General features: G+C 41.1%; 3 protein-coding genes across 3 annotated transcripts; all 3 read left to right on the top strand.

The window, feature by feature from the left end:
- LOC119725163 (thyrotropin-releasing hormone receptor-like) lies at window positions 1-1,277 on the top strand. The gene has a single exon (XM_038196523.1). The coding sequence runs from the start codon at window positions 111-113 to the stop codon at window positions 1,275-1,277; it is 1,167 nt and encodes a 388-aa protein (XP_038052451.1). The 5' UTR covers window positions 1-110.
- A 2,446-nt stretch (window positions 1,278-3,723) lies between these two features.
- On the top strand, window positions 3,724-7,893 carry LOC119724735 (retinol dehydrogenase 8-like). The gene is made up of 5 exons (XM_038195924.1): window positions 3,724-3,868; window positions 4,341-4,509; window positions 4,904-5,095; window positions 6,105-6,201; window positions 6,672-7,893. Exons 1-5 carry the CDS (start codon window positions 3,773-3,775, stop codon window positions 6,994-6,996), a joined length of 879 nt encoding a protein of 292 aa, XP_038051852.1. The 5' UTR covers window positions 3,724-3,772; the 3' UTR covers window positions 6,997-7,893.
- A 626-nt stretch (window positions 7,894-8,519) lies between these two features.
- On the top strand, window positions 8,520-11,614 carry LOC119724734 (retinol dehydrogenase 8-like). Its single transcript, XM_038195922.1, has 5 exons — window positions 8,520-8,815; window positions 9,315-9,483; window positions 9,896-10,087; window positions 10,623-10,719; window positions 11,126-11,614. Exons 1-5 carry the CDS (start codon window positions 8,720-8,722, stop codon window positions 11,448-11,450), a joined length of 879 nt encoding a protein of 292 aa, XP_038051850.1. The 5' UTR covers window positions 8,520-8,719; the 3' UTR covers window positions 11,451-11,614.
- Window positions 11,615-11,976: the final 362 nt, after the last annotated feature.

The following is an 11,976-nucleotide window of genomic DNA, read 5'->3' on the forward strand; positions in this document are numbered from 1 at the left end:
AAGTGTCTGAGCTAATCGGAGAAACTTGGTATTGTTGGGACAATTCGGAAGGTCCTCATTGGAGAGGTGACTATACCAGACAACTCCAATTAACCGTCTCCGGCAGCAAAATGAATGCATCTGACACGATTTCGTTTTCCTCTTCGTTCGACTTCAGTATGAGCGCAGGAAACTGCTCTCCGGATGACACCCTTTATCTTGACGATCCTTACGCATCTTTCTACTTGTATCAACCCATAGATAAGATCATGACGTTTTACATCATCCCGGTCATCTCTGTCTTCGGTATCCTGTCCAATCTTGCTTTCATCCTTGTGGTCTACAAAGTCCCCTTCATGCGGTCTCCTACTAGTTGCTATATGGTACAACTGGCCGTGTCAGACACGATCTTTCTTCTAGTTGCCGCGGTGGAGAAGATCGTGCTGGTTTCCTCGACTCCGATCCAGTTTGATATGTCGCCGATTGGGTTCGTACCAGGCTGCATTCTCCTGCCGGGCTTGTTGGACACCCCGTACTTCGCATCCTCGTTCTTCATCACAGCGGTGACTTTCGATCGTTATATCGCAATCTGCTGGCCGCTTAGGGTGCGCCTCCAAACCAAAACTCGCCGAGCAAAAGTCAGCTTGTTCTCTTGGTTGACAGCTATCGTATTCGCGGCTTGCCTGCTTCCAGGATTCTACTCCTTTCTCTGCATCGTGCCGCCCGAGTTTGAAACCTCGGACTTCCCTCAACAGATCCTAGAATGTGATACCTCGTTCGTTCCCAAGATTTTCTACTACGTACGGTACGCTCTACAGACTCTGCCATTCTTCGTCAGCCTGGTTATCGACGTCGTCTTGTACGTCGCCATCTTGCGCGCCATACGCAGGCGCAAGAAGACAATGCGGAGCGCGCTCACGCACTCCACTGCCCAATTGCGACACGCGCGCAACGCGGTGGACAGGATGGTTCTAGTGACTGGAGGATTGTTCTTTCTGCTCCTCTCGCCATTGGAGTGTTACTTTATTGTGATATCTATCTCAGAAATATTTGATTATTACCCTCTGTCTGCAGAACAGGAAGCCATTGTGATTTGGGTTTTCCGCTTGTTGTCTTATGTTAACTCCTCCATTAATCCTGTCGTGTATAACATCACAAACTCACGCTACCGTGAGGCGTTTAAGATGGTGTTTTGGCGCAAAACATCAAAACCGGAAAATTCGTCAACAAGTATTTTCAACATCCAACATGCCGCCCAGCGTCAGGCAGATCCGTCAACTTCAGTTACCAATGCTTGACAAAACACACTTTCAAAACTTCTTCTCAAAAGCTGTTCTCTTAAGTTAACTGACACTTGTAGCTCTGTTATTTTCGCGAATACTGTTTTCTTGTTTGCATCTTTAATCTACAATCATGTGTAGAGCTTAAGATTCATCTTTTTGTATCTGATTGTTGATGTTATTGCGAAGTTGTGTTACTTTTACTTGGGCAGACGAGAGTTTGTATATAGATATCTTTATTAAATTAATATCAGATCAGGACAAATTGAAGGGCTAATTTTAAGTAAGAATGGTTGCCAAACAGTCACTTATTATTTGCCTCGAAAATTCAAATTCAAAATTTTCAGAAATATGCTTTTAATGGTATTAATAGGGCATTTGGAAAAACGCTTCTGTTTGCAAGCACTAAAAAATAGTTCGTGTATGTAAACATAGTTGCCGTTGTGTTTCTAAATAGTGTGCCGATTAATTTGAGTTATGGATTGTAGAAAGAAAAAAAAAACGCTTAAAATTGTACTGAAGCATTGATACAAAAGTTGATTGAAATAATTCCTGTTATTTCTAGGTATATTTGCTTGGTAAATATCATAGTGGTGCTCAATTTTAAACAAAATTGGTGTAGTTCCATAAGTCGACTTTAAATGTCACATTCCATATTTATTCATTAAACCTTGTCGTCTTTTCATTGCAAAGTTGAAAGACTTTGTAGTGAACTCCTTTGACCGTACCTGTATACGGTATCAAAGCAGTCTTATGGGGGATCAGTCAAAACCAATCTGAACATTCAAAGTAGTTTACGTAATAAATTATTCGCCATGGTCTATTGCATTTGAGCAGATTTGCTGACTGATTATGCAAGACAATCGCATCTTGACCTCTAGATTTTTGACCAATCAGCGGGCACTTTCTATATCGGGTCTTCGGTCATTCACCCGTTGTCGCGTCAAAGGGTTCGATACAAAAAAACTGTGTCATGCGCTCTGTATCATGCTACGCGATTTGCGCCTTGCTGTAGTTGTATTACAAAACACTGCATTCGAATTGACCAATCAAACCATAAGTCCTGATTTGGGAATGAAATGAAGTCACGATTTTAGTAAAGTCGACTCCGATTGGCTGGCGCGCGGCTTGCATATCTGCATATTATCTGCATGTTTAGACATATCAGACGTTAAATAGGAGACTGGGCTCCGTGGATAACGGGTGATACTCGGATCTTAACAGCGGCGCGGATAACAAATGTTGAGTCTGTGAAGAAAAAAAGACTAAAACACTTTTTAAGTGTCGCATGAAATTTAGTAGAAGTGAAATTACTCATCGAATATGAACTTCAATTAGGTACACTTTATGACTTCGAACAGGGCTCGTCTGCCATCGTCACCAACTTAATTGCGCTACCGTTAGGCGCTCAGGATGGTGTTCTGGCGCAAAACATCCAAACCGGAAAAATTCGTCAACAAGTATTTTCAACATCGAGCACGCCCAGGGCCATGCCGATTCGTCAACTTCATGTTCCAACACTTTGTAAACACACGTTTAAAACGTCTTCTCACAAACGAGACTGTCTTCTATATGTTACTGACACGGTGGGCGCTGCTGTTATCGGCAATAGTGATATTACTGGCAACTTAAACCTAGTTGAAGTTGAAAGTGTATAGACCAATATATTCAACAAATATGTATCAGATTTTTGAAGTTAGTGTAAAATTGTGTTGCGTGTACTTGTGCAGTCGAATATTTGGTATGCTAGTGATTTAGGGCAAAACAGTCACGTATTATTGGCTTAACAGTGACGTGAATTCCAATTCCAATTACGAAACTGTTTAATTTAACGGGACATTTGGGAAAACGTTTCTGCATTTAAACTCTAGAAAAGCTTTGCTTATGTAAGCATATTCCCAAAATAATGGGCCAATTATACAATAACAATTACATATGGATAACCTTACAAATACTCGCCTAAAATTGTATTGAATGCGTCCAAACGATAGTAAGTCCTTATATTTCTAGGCATATTTGCTTAAGAAATATCCTAACAGTGCAGCTCAGGTCTTTTTAAACAAAACTGCTCTAGTTCCAATGAATGATTAATCATCTAGCTTGAACTGAAATGTCGCACTGAATACTTATCCACAAAACCTTGTCGTCTTTTCATTGTCAAGCTTGAAAGATTTGAGTGCCCTCCTTTAACTTGTGCACGGTATCAAGGTGGTTTTCTATTGGGTCAGTCAAAGCCAGTCAAGCTTTAAAATTATCAGTGAACTTCTGACTTTGGTCACGATCCATAGCCCATAGAAAGAGATAAGAGAGGTGTGCAAATAAAAACAAATGTTCGTCTGATCAATAAATAGAATGTTAAAGTGTCAATGTTTAAAGGTCAGGTAAAATGCGGCATTCGTTCGACGTTAAAACCAAGCATTAGGCTGCATTCATCAATCGCAAGCAACCCTCTGTACAAGCAGTATTCGTTAGCCAAGAATTTGTGTCTTTGTCGATTTGGTCTTGAAGCAAAAATGGCGCCGACTGTGGTGTTAATAACTGGCTGTTCGTCCGGTATCGGGCTGGCTGAAGCCGTCCATCTGGCCACTAAATCCAAGCACGACTTTAAGGTGACTGAAGCAATTTCCAAACTAATATTTAGTGAACTTTAGAAAATTGGAGACTTTATATATATATATATCCATTTTTATGGTGATGCGCTTGTCAGATATTCCTATAGTGGGTCAAAGGTCAAAACAAACTGCTCCAATGTAGTGCGGAGCACGCCCATGATTACCAATCGACGACTTGAGCCCAAGACTAGGGGCCAGGGATAGCAAAGTTTGGCGTTTACGCTATCGTTGCCTTTTGAAGTTTTCGATATGACATGGATATATAAAACATATTGCACAGGGATATTCTCCTCATGGGCTAGGCAGGCAATTTGATCCATCCCTATATCGATTTCATCTCATCAATATCCCATTTTCAAAAAAAAAGATTTTCTTTTCTCTGATCATTGAATAATACTATTTTTTAACAAATCCACGAATTGACAACGCTCCATTATTAAAAATATTTTTTCTGTTGTTTCACGAATAGGTTTACGCCACTGTCTTGAAGCTATCCGAGAAGGGTGACCTGGAATCGGCCGCAGGTGACGCAGTCGACAAGACACTGTTTATTCGGGAAGTCGACGTCACCAAGGCAGACACGATCCAGGCGCTGGTGGACGAGATTATACGAGATAATGGGAGAATCGACGTTGTCGGTAAGATATGTCGTTTCAAACTGAAAATTGAAATGACTAGAAAAAAAGTGTAGAAATAACCCGTGGCACTGCCTAAAATTATAAAAAGCAATTATTTAGTCAAAGCATCTCCTTCAATAACGTGTACTGTACAATGCAACTCTAAAAACTCATTTATACTCTCTTCACTAAAACGCAGTGCTCTTCTCTGTACTACAATGTTTAATGAACGCAATATGTTTGCCTTATCTGTGCAATAATGCAAATCTTCAAACTTGACTTTCTTCAAAGAAGCAGAAAAATAAAAGCCTTAATTTTGTTGTTCATCATTTCACGATATTATGCTTGGTGTTTGGTGCATAATATTGTTTGTACAGATAACCTTTTATTCCTTTTGATCTGTTTAATCTCTCAGTGAACAATGCAGGGATTACATTCATGGATGATATGTTCTTTGGCGAGCCGCTGGCCTCTCTCGACCAAGCTCAAGCCATGATGGACGTCAATTTGTGGGGTCCAGCGCAGGTCATAAAGGCAGTGCTGCCGTTCATGAAGAAGCAGAAGTCTGGCCGGATTATTAACACCACCAGTGAATCGGGCATAACAGGTGAAATACTGCTTAATTATAATCACCAACCCACCGATTTACATCTCATTACCTAACCATCCAAACCAAGTTTATAAAATCCTTCACTCGATCAACCAATTAATCTAACGAACAACATAATAGCCTACAGATCTCAACTAACAACCTACTCTTCCACAACTAACTCAAGCTAACCATCCCACCAAGTTTAAAACAATGTCCCAGATCATCAACCAATTAACTTAACAAATTAGCTGGTTATCACTAGTTTTTGCTAACCCCAACCAATTAAACCAACCGACCTTATAAACCAGTTCACTAATTGATCAACTAAACCAATTGCTAAGTTAACTGGTTATAACTTTGTCAATGAGTCACCATTATGAATCAAAAACCTACCAATTTAACATCTCACATTGTATGAAATCTGCCCACTCAAAGTAGATTACCCAAATTCCATCAGCTAAGCCACTCACCAGAACGTTATAGTTTCTCTTCTGTTAGGCCAAAAACAAAATATTCGGTCTCTGGTCAGACCAAAGTTCCGGAATTGACGCGGCGACGCGGCTTTTTTTGGGGGGGTTGCTTTTTTTTTTTCAAGCTTGGATTGTACATACAAGGTGGGGTACTATTTTGCTTTTTTGGTGTCCTCACGTACATTGGTGTCCTCCATAATTTGCCTTGGTTCTTTCGATCATTTGCCTTGGTGCAATTTCCCATTCCTTGGTGCTCTTTGTTAAAAAAACAATTGAGGAGGTGCGGCAATAGATGGCGCTGTTGGAGCTATCGTGGAACATTTTGGAAAAAAAAACGCGCATGATTAAAATCGACGCGCGCGCTGACCAGAGACCGACCTATTTAATTTTTTTGGCCTTATTTACAAACCATTTAGGACCCAATAAAAAAAAACAATTTAAAACTATTTGGGCATACCCTGGGTAAAGAGATGGAAGAAAGAAATCCACAAAAAGTAATTAAAATTCCTCAAAACTCAGGCTGTCATTTTTATTTTTCTACAATGTATCCACAGAGTCACCTTTCATAGGTTTCTACGGAGCAACAAAGTTCGCTTTGGAGGGACTGTCTGAGAGCCTCGCTCTGGTTCTCCGCAAGACTTACAACATCAGGTTCACATTTTTTTTTGCTTTTAAAATTTCATTTTAAATTATTTTTATTTTTGCTGAACACCATTTGCCCCTATACATGGCGTTGTATATTTTGCAAACTCGTATACATGTACATGTATATATCTATGTGTCTATGTACATGTACATGCACGTTTGCGACCATTATGTCAATGTGGTTTAAAGTCGTATAACTTTAAATTTCAATAAAAAATTGCGTTAATGCTACTATACTTTTCTTTCGCTTTTTTTTTTTTACAACAGAGACATTAGTATATTGGTGTTTAGGATACAAAAAATCTCAGACAGGTATGATCCAATGCATGGCCTCTCTACCTAGTATTCCAAATTAGGTGTGTCGGGCGAAAAATCCTTCCCATTCTCATTACATGTATTTACGACCTCGCAACTACTCCCTTCGATATAATAGCGATCTCTTTATCAGATATAGTTTCGTGTTTTGTTCCTCACAGACTGATCATTTTTGAGCCGGGCACCGTCTTGACGCCACAGGTGTTAGCCTTATTGAGCCCCGAATTCAAACCGGAGTACATTAGTCACAGTTGGGACGACGGGGCCCGGAAGAAGTTCGCCGAGTTCTGGGAGAATGACATGTCTCGACTGATAAAGGAGAACCAGCAACCCGAGGAGATAGGTCATGTGATCGAGGAGATCATCTTGTGTGATGAGCCGCATCTACGCTATCAATCCTGCGACACCATCACCAAGAGAATCGCCAGGAAAGTCAAGGATACCACTGGCGACTCGGCATTCAAAGCATTCCAGTCTATGCAATAGCTCATGATTGTGTGACCGCTTGGGGGCGCTGTGGCCTCAGCATTTTGGGGAGGCTTACACAGGCGAGCCGTTAATGTAATCGCAACCAGTCAGTCAATTTCAAAAAGTCTGAGAATTATGACACAAATCCGAACTAAATGTTTTTTTAATACATTTAAATATCTGTGTCAAAAAATCAAATTGCTTCAGATCATTAGGCCTATAGTATTTTTTTAGGCCTATAATATTTTCAAATTATGTAACGTGCAGGCCTAATGAAAGTAACGTGTATAACGATCAGGATAATAATGAGTACGATAATGTGTCGTTTGGGAGACATTCCCATAGTCTTGTGGACAACCTTGTTCCAATTTTAATGTCAACTAACCCCAATTTTACCTTATTCCTACCCACACGAATTTCGGTATATTTATGTTTTGGACCACGAACAATCGATCTAGCCTATTTGCGACATTAAACTTTTGCCTTTTAATAGGAGCTGTGACATTAGAGAGACATTGAAATATCTCCCTGATGTCCGGTGTCTCCTTAAGGTATAACTTATGACGACAAAAGGTCTCCTTCGGGTACCATTAACAGGTGTAATTGATTAACTTTATTTGGTACAAAGTAAAATGACGCATCGAAGATTGAGTGCTTGCGAAATAAGGCTCCAAACACCGACGACATGTATAGTGAAGAAAAATGTTGAAAGCTCCACATTATCCAGACATTTCAAAATTAAAGAAGATAAAAAAAGACAAATACAAAATCATTCTTTACTGAAAGTGCAGCAAAAATTCAACTAATGTATTCTTATTGTTTTTTATTACAAAAGTGTTATTCTATAGACAAAATTCGTCAAAATTAAGCACATGTATAATTTTTAAGTGTAACTGAATTACACAGAAAACAACACTTTCTTGTTTAGTTGTTTATCGCTTTACTTTTCGCTGTGTGAGGGCAAGGATAACTTACCAATGAACTATAACACTATAGAAATTGATGTGTTTAAAGTCATCTTCCTAAACGTCGTTTCCGAGATGGACAAATTCCAGTGAGTATTCAGTGGCGTATCCGGGGCGTGGGGTGGTGGTAAGGGGGTAATTACCCTACCAACCCCAACCCCAAATATTGTGTAACGATTGCTCTTTTGTTAACGAGTGCCCTTCACGAGCGCCTTTTGTTTGAACGTGGGCAATATTATTGTGCCGCCATGAATAGCGCCACCTCTTCTCCAATGTGCCTATTATCGTACGTTTTAAACAGCACGCCTATAGGAAGATGGTGCTGACACCCCCCCCCCCCCCCCCCAGGTGAGAATAAAACCTGCTTATACCTTTCAGCACGGATGAGGCGAGTGCCCGTTTTCACGTCTACCCACCCCCAAATGACCTTTCCACGCCACTGATAATTGTTTAATTTCTTATCATGTCATGTTCCCGAAATAGGGTCAGTCCAATTTCCAGATATTTTTGGAGTATAGACACAAAGTCCTGTCGTTTGGTCCTTTCAGCAGTGACCCCGAGGTTCGGTAACTGAGATAAGAGCCGTTTGCAAACAATGAAAAATGGTCTTGTGAGTAATAAGAATAAGCCTAGATAAGTGTTAATGGCTAAAGGTCGGGTCACCGCTAAAAGCAAGCTTTGGGCTGCTTTGATGAATATCGCACGCAAATATCTGTATGACCAGTCTCCATTAACCAGGACTTTTGTCTTGAGCAATTACTCGTAAATAAGCAAAGATGGCCCCGACTGTCGTGTTAATAACTGGCTGTTCGTCCGGTATCGGGCTGGCTGAAGCCCTCCATCTGGCTACTAAATCCAAGCACGACTTTAAGGTAACTGGAGCAATATTCAACTTTTCAGAACTTTTTGAAAATGACGTCTTTCATGTAGGAATATGCAACTTATTGTAGTGCGTAAGTACGACTGATCTTGGCTTACACCGCTCACTCTGTTCGTTGCGTCAACAGTCGAAACCAGCTGCGCGAATCGCAAAGTGCGTGATCGACTCACTCATAGGCCTAATCAACAATCGAAACCTTGAATCCAAGACTAAGAATAACTTTGGGAATAAGAGTAAGATTAAGAATTCCATTGCATACAGATATTTATATATCGATTGCACAGGAGACTTACAATCTTATTTTCGTTTTCACTTCCGATGAGGTTAAGTGTGATTGCGTAGACAATGTCATCCCTACCCGAGCCTCGTTTTATATTTTCGAAGAACTGTTTTTCTCTCGTGAATGTTATGAAAGACCGTTATCACCGAATCTAGGATTTCTGTTTTCCGTCAGTACTTCGAAGATGATTTTCTTGTGGTTTCACGAATAGGTTTACGCCACTGTCTTGAAGCTATCCGAAAAGGGTGACCTGGAATCGGCCGCTGGTGAAGCAGTCGACAAGACACTGTTTATTCGGGAAGTCGACGTCACCAAGGCAGACACGATCCAGACGCTGGTGGACGAGATTATACGAGATAACGGGAGAATTGACGTTGTGGGTGAGATAAATCAAGTCAACTTTAATGGTGTCATGCATTGAGCCTGGTCATTCATATACTGATGTACGGGCCCAATTACGAGTACTCATTTTCATGCACTTGTTTACTCGCACACTTGGTTTCTACTTTTCTTGTACAATTGTTTTCTACCAAAACAAATTAACAAAAACAAAGTCTTATTATTCGGCTCAATGCATACGCATGCCCATTTTTTACAAGCTCTGCTTCTTTATGGGCCCCTCCAGAGTATCTTTCATACTTATTGTTTGCTTACCTTCGACTTTATTCAATATGTTTTTCTGCTGTTCTCTATAAGATTGTCATTGTCATTGATGATATTGTTTTGGTACCGTGAAAATGAACTGAACTGAACTGAACTGAAACCGACCGCTGGTCATCTTAAATCTCTCAGTGAACAATGCAGGGATTACATTCATGGATGATATGTTCTTTGGCGAGCCGCTGGCCTCTCTCGACCAAGCTCAGGCCATGATGGACGTCAATTTGTGGGGTCCAGCTCAGGTCATGAAGGCAGTGCTGCCATACATGAAGAAACAGAAATCAGGCCGGATTATTAACACCACCAGTGAATCAGGGATAACAGGTGAAATACTGCTTAATCTTCAACCCACCGATTTACATCTCATTACCTAACCACCCAAACCAAGTTTATAAATCCTTCACTCGATCAGTTTTTCCTCTTAACGAGTTAACTATAGTTCCTACAAAGTAGGCCTATAGGCCTAACAAAGTAACAAACCTACAAAGCAATATTTATCAAACCGTGTAAAACTATTTCCTCCTCACTAATTAACGAATCAACTCACCCAGTTTAGTAACAAATATCCCTCATTAGATCAACCGATCCAATTACCAAGTTAACCGCTTCTCAATCGTTTATGGTCCACTAATAATAACTATCAACCCTGAAGATTACATTTCAGTGTACATACATCAACCAAATCACTAAGTCAAAAAAAAATCCCAATTCCATCAATCGATCCGCTAATCGTGTTAACTAGTTGTCATTAACACACTGAGCTATTATCTTCTTACCTTTCAACCAATCTACTTAGCAAGTAACCTCGTATCTTGCTACCCAATAACTGAACTTTTTTTCCTCTATGCTGTACATATAGAATCACCTTTCATAGGCTTTTACGGAGCCACGAAGTTCGCTTTGGAGGGACTGTCTGAGAGCCTCGCTCTGGTTCTCCGCAAGACTTACAACATCAGGTTCACATTTTCTCTTTTCTTTGATGAACTCTTTCTAATTTTCTGGACACTATGTTGCGCTGTATATTATAGTTTGTTTTGTACACTGTATACCTCATATCGGGCTTTGCATATTGTACATTTCCGTGCACTACATTTTGTTACTGATGATTTGCAATGTTAACTTTATATAAAAGTTTGATCGATTAGTTGGATGTTCCTCTTACCTTTATCTGTTTAATGTTTTTACAAGAATATTATTCTTCTATGTGTACGTGAGTTTAGCACAAACATTGGGGTGGGGTGGGGGTATCAAGGCGCCCCTCCCAGCATTGTCCGGTTGTCGGGATACTTCCCATGCACGGAATATACACCGATAAGCACTGTACAAGCCGACCATGCATCAATATTGTCCCTTTCTCCACAGGCTGATCATTTTTGAGCCAGGCACCGTCATGACGCCGCAGGTGAAAGCCGTATTGAACGCCGAATTCAAACCGGAGTACGTGAGCCACAGTTGGGACGACGGGGCCAGGAAGAAGTTCGCCGAGTTCTGGGAGAAAGACATGTCTCGACTGATGAAGGAGAACCAGCAACCCGAGGAGATAGGTCCCGTGATCGAGGAGATCATTCTGTGCGATGAGCCGCATCTACGCTATCAATCCTGCGACACCATCACCAAGAGAATCGCCAGGAAAGTTAAGGATACCACTGGCGACTCGGCATTCAAAGCATTCCAGTCTATGCAATAGGTGTTCATTTGTTACCGCTTGGGGGCGCTGTGGCAGGAGGCTGCCGCTGCTTCCCCTAGACCCGGTACCGTGTGTTATTTCCAACCATAGCCAAACTCGGGCCAAGTTCGGGCAAGGACCATTAGTCGACTAGTGGTTGATTTGTGACGTACCTTACGCCTGCGCACTGGTAGCAACGTGCGAACGTCCCTAGTCAAACGCTGGTCAAAATGTCATCGCAAAACTTCTGGATCCTGGCTCTCTGCTAGCGTTATGAATGCGCGCGGCTATTGGTTACCAGCGAAGCAACCAACCCCAGTAGGCTGGTTCCAAATAGTCGACTAGCGTAGTCAACCACCGTCGACTAGACAGAGTTCGGGCAAACGTTAGTTAACCATTGGTCAACTATAGTCCTTGCGCAAACTTGGCCTCGGATGTTGCCTTAGACAGGCGCGCACTAATACTTGCAATGTATTATTGTAGCCAAAGGGTAGCGAATGGGGGCGCTACAACGGATACTATATTCATCAGCCAGTTAGGTATTCCA

Source organism: Patiria miniata, unplaced genomic scaffold (genome assembly GCF_015706575.1).
Source record: "Patiria miniata isolate m_02_andy unplaced genomic scaffold, ASM1570657v1 HiC_scaffold_18, whole genome shotgun sequence".
NCBI lineage: Eukaryota > Metazoa > Echinodermata > Asteroidea > Valvatida > Asterinidae > Patiria > Patiria miniata.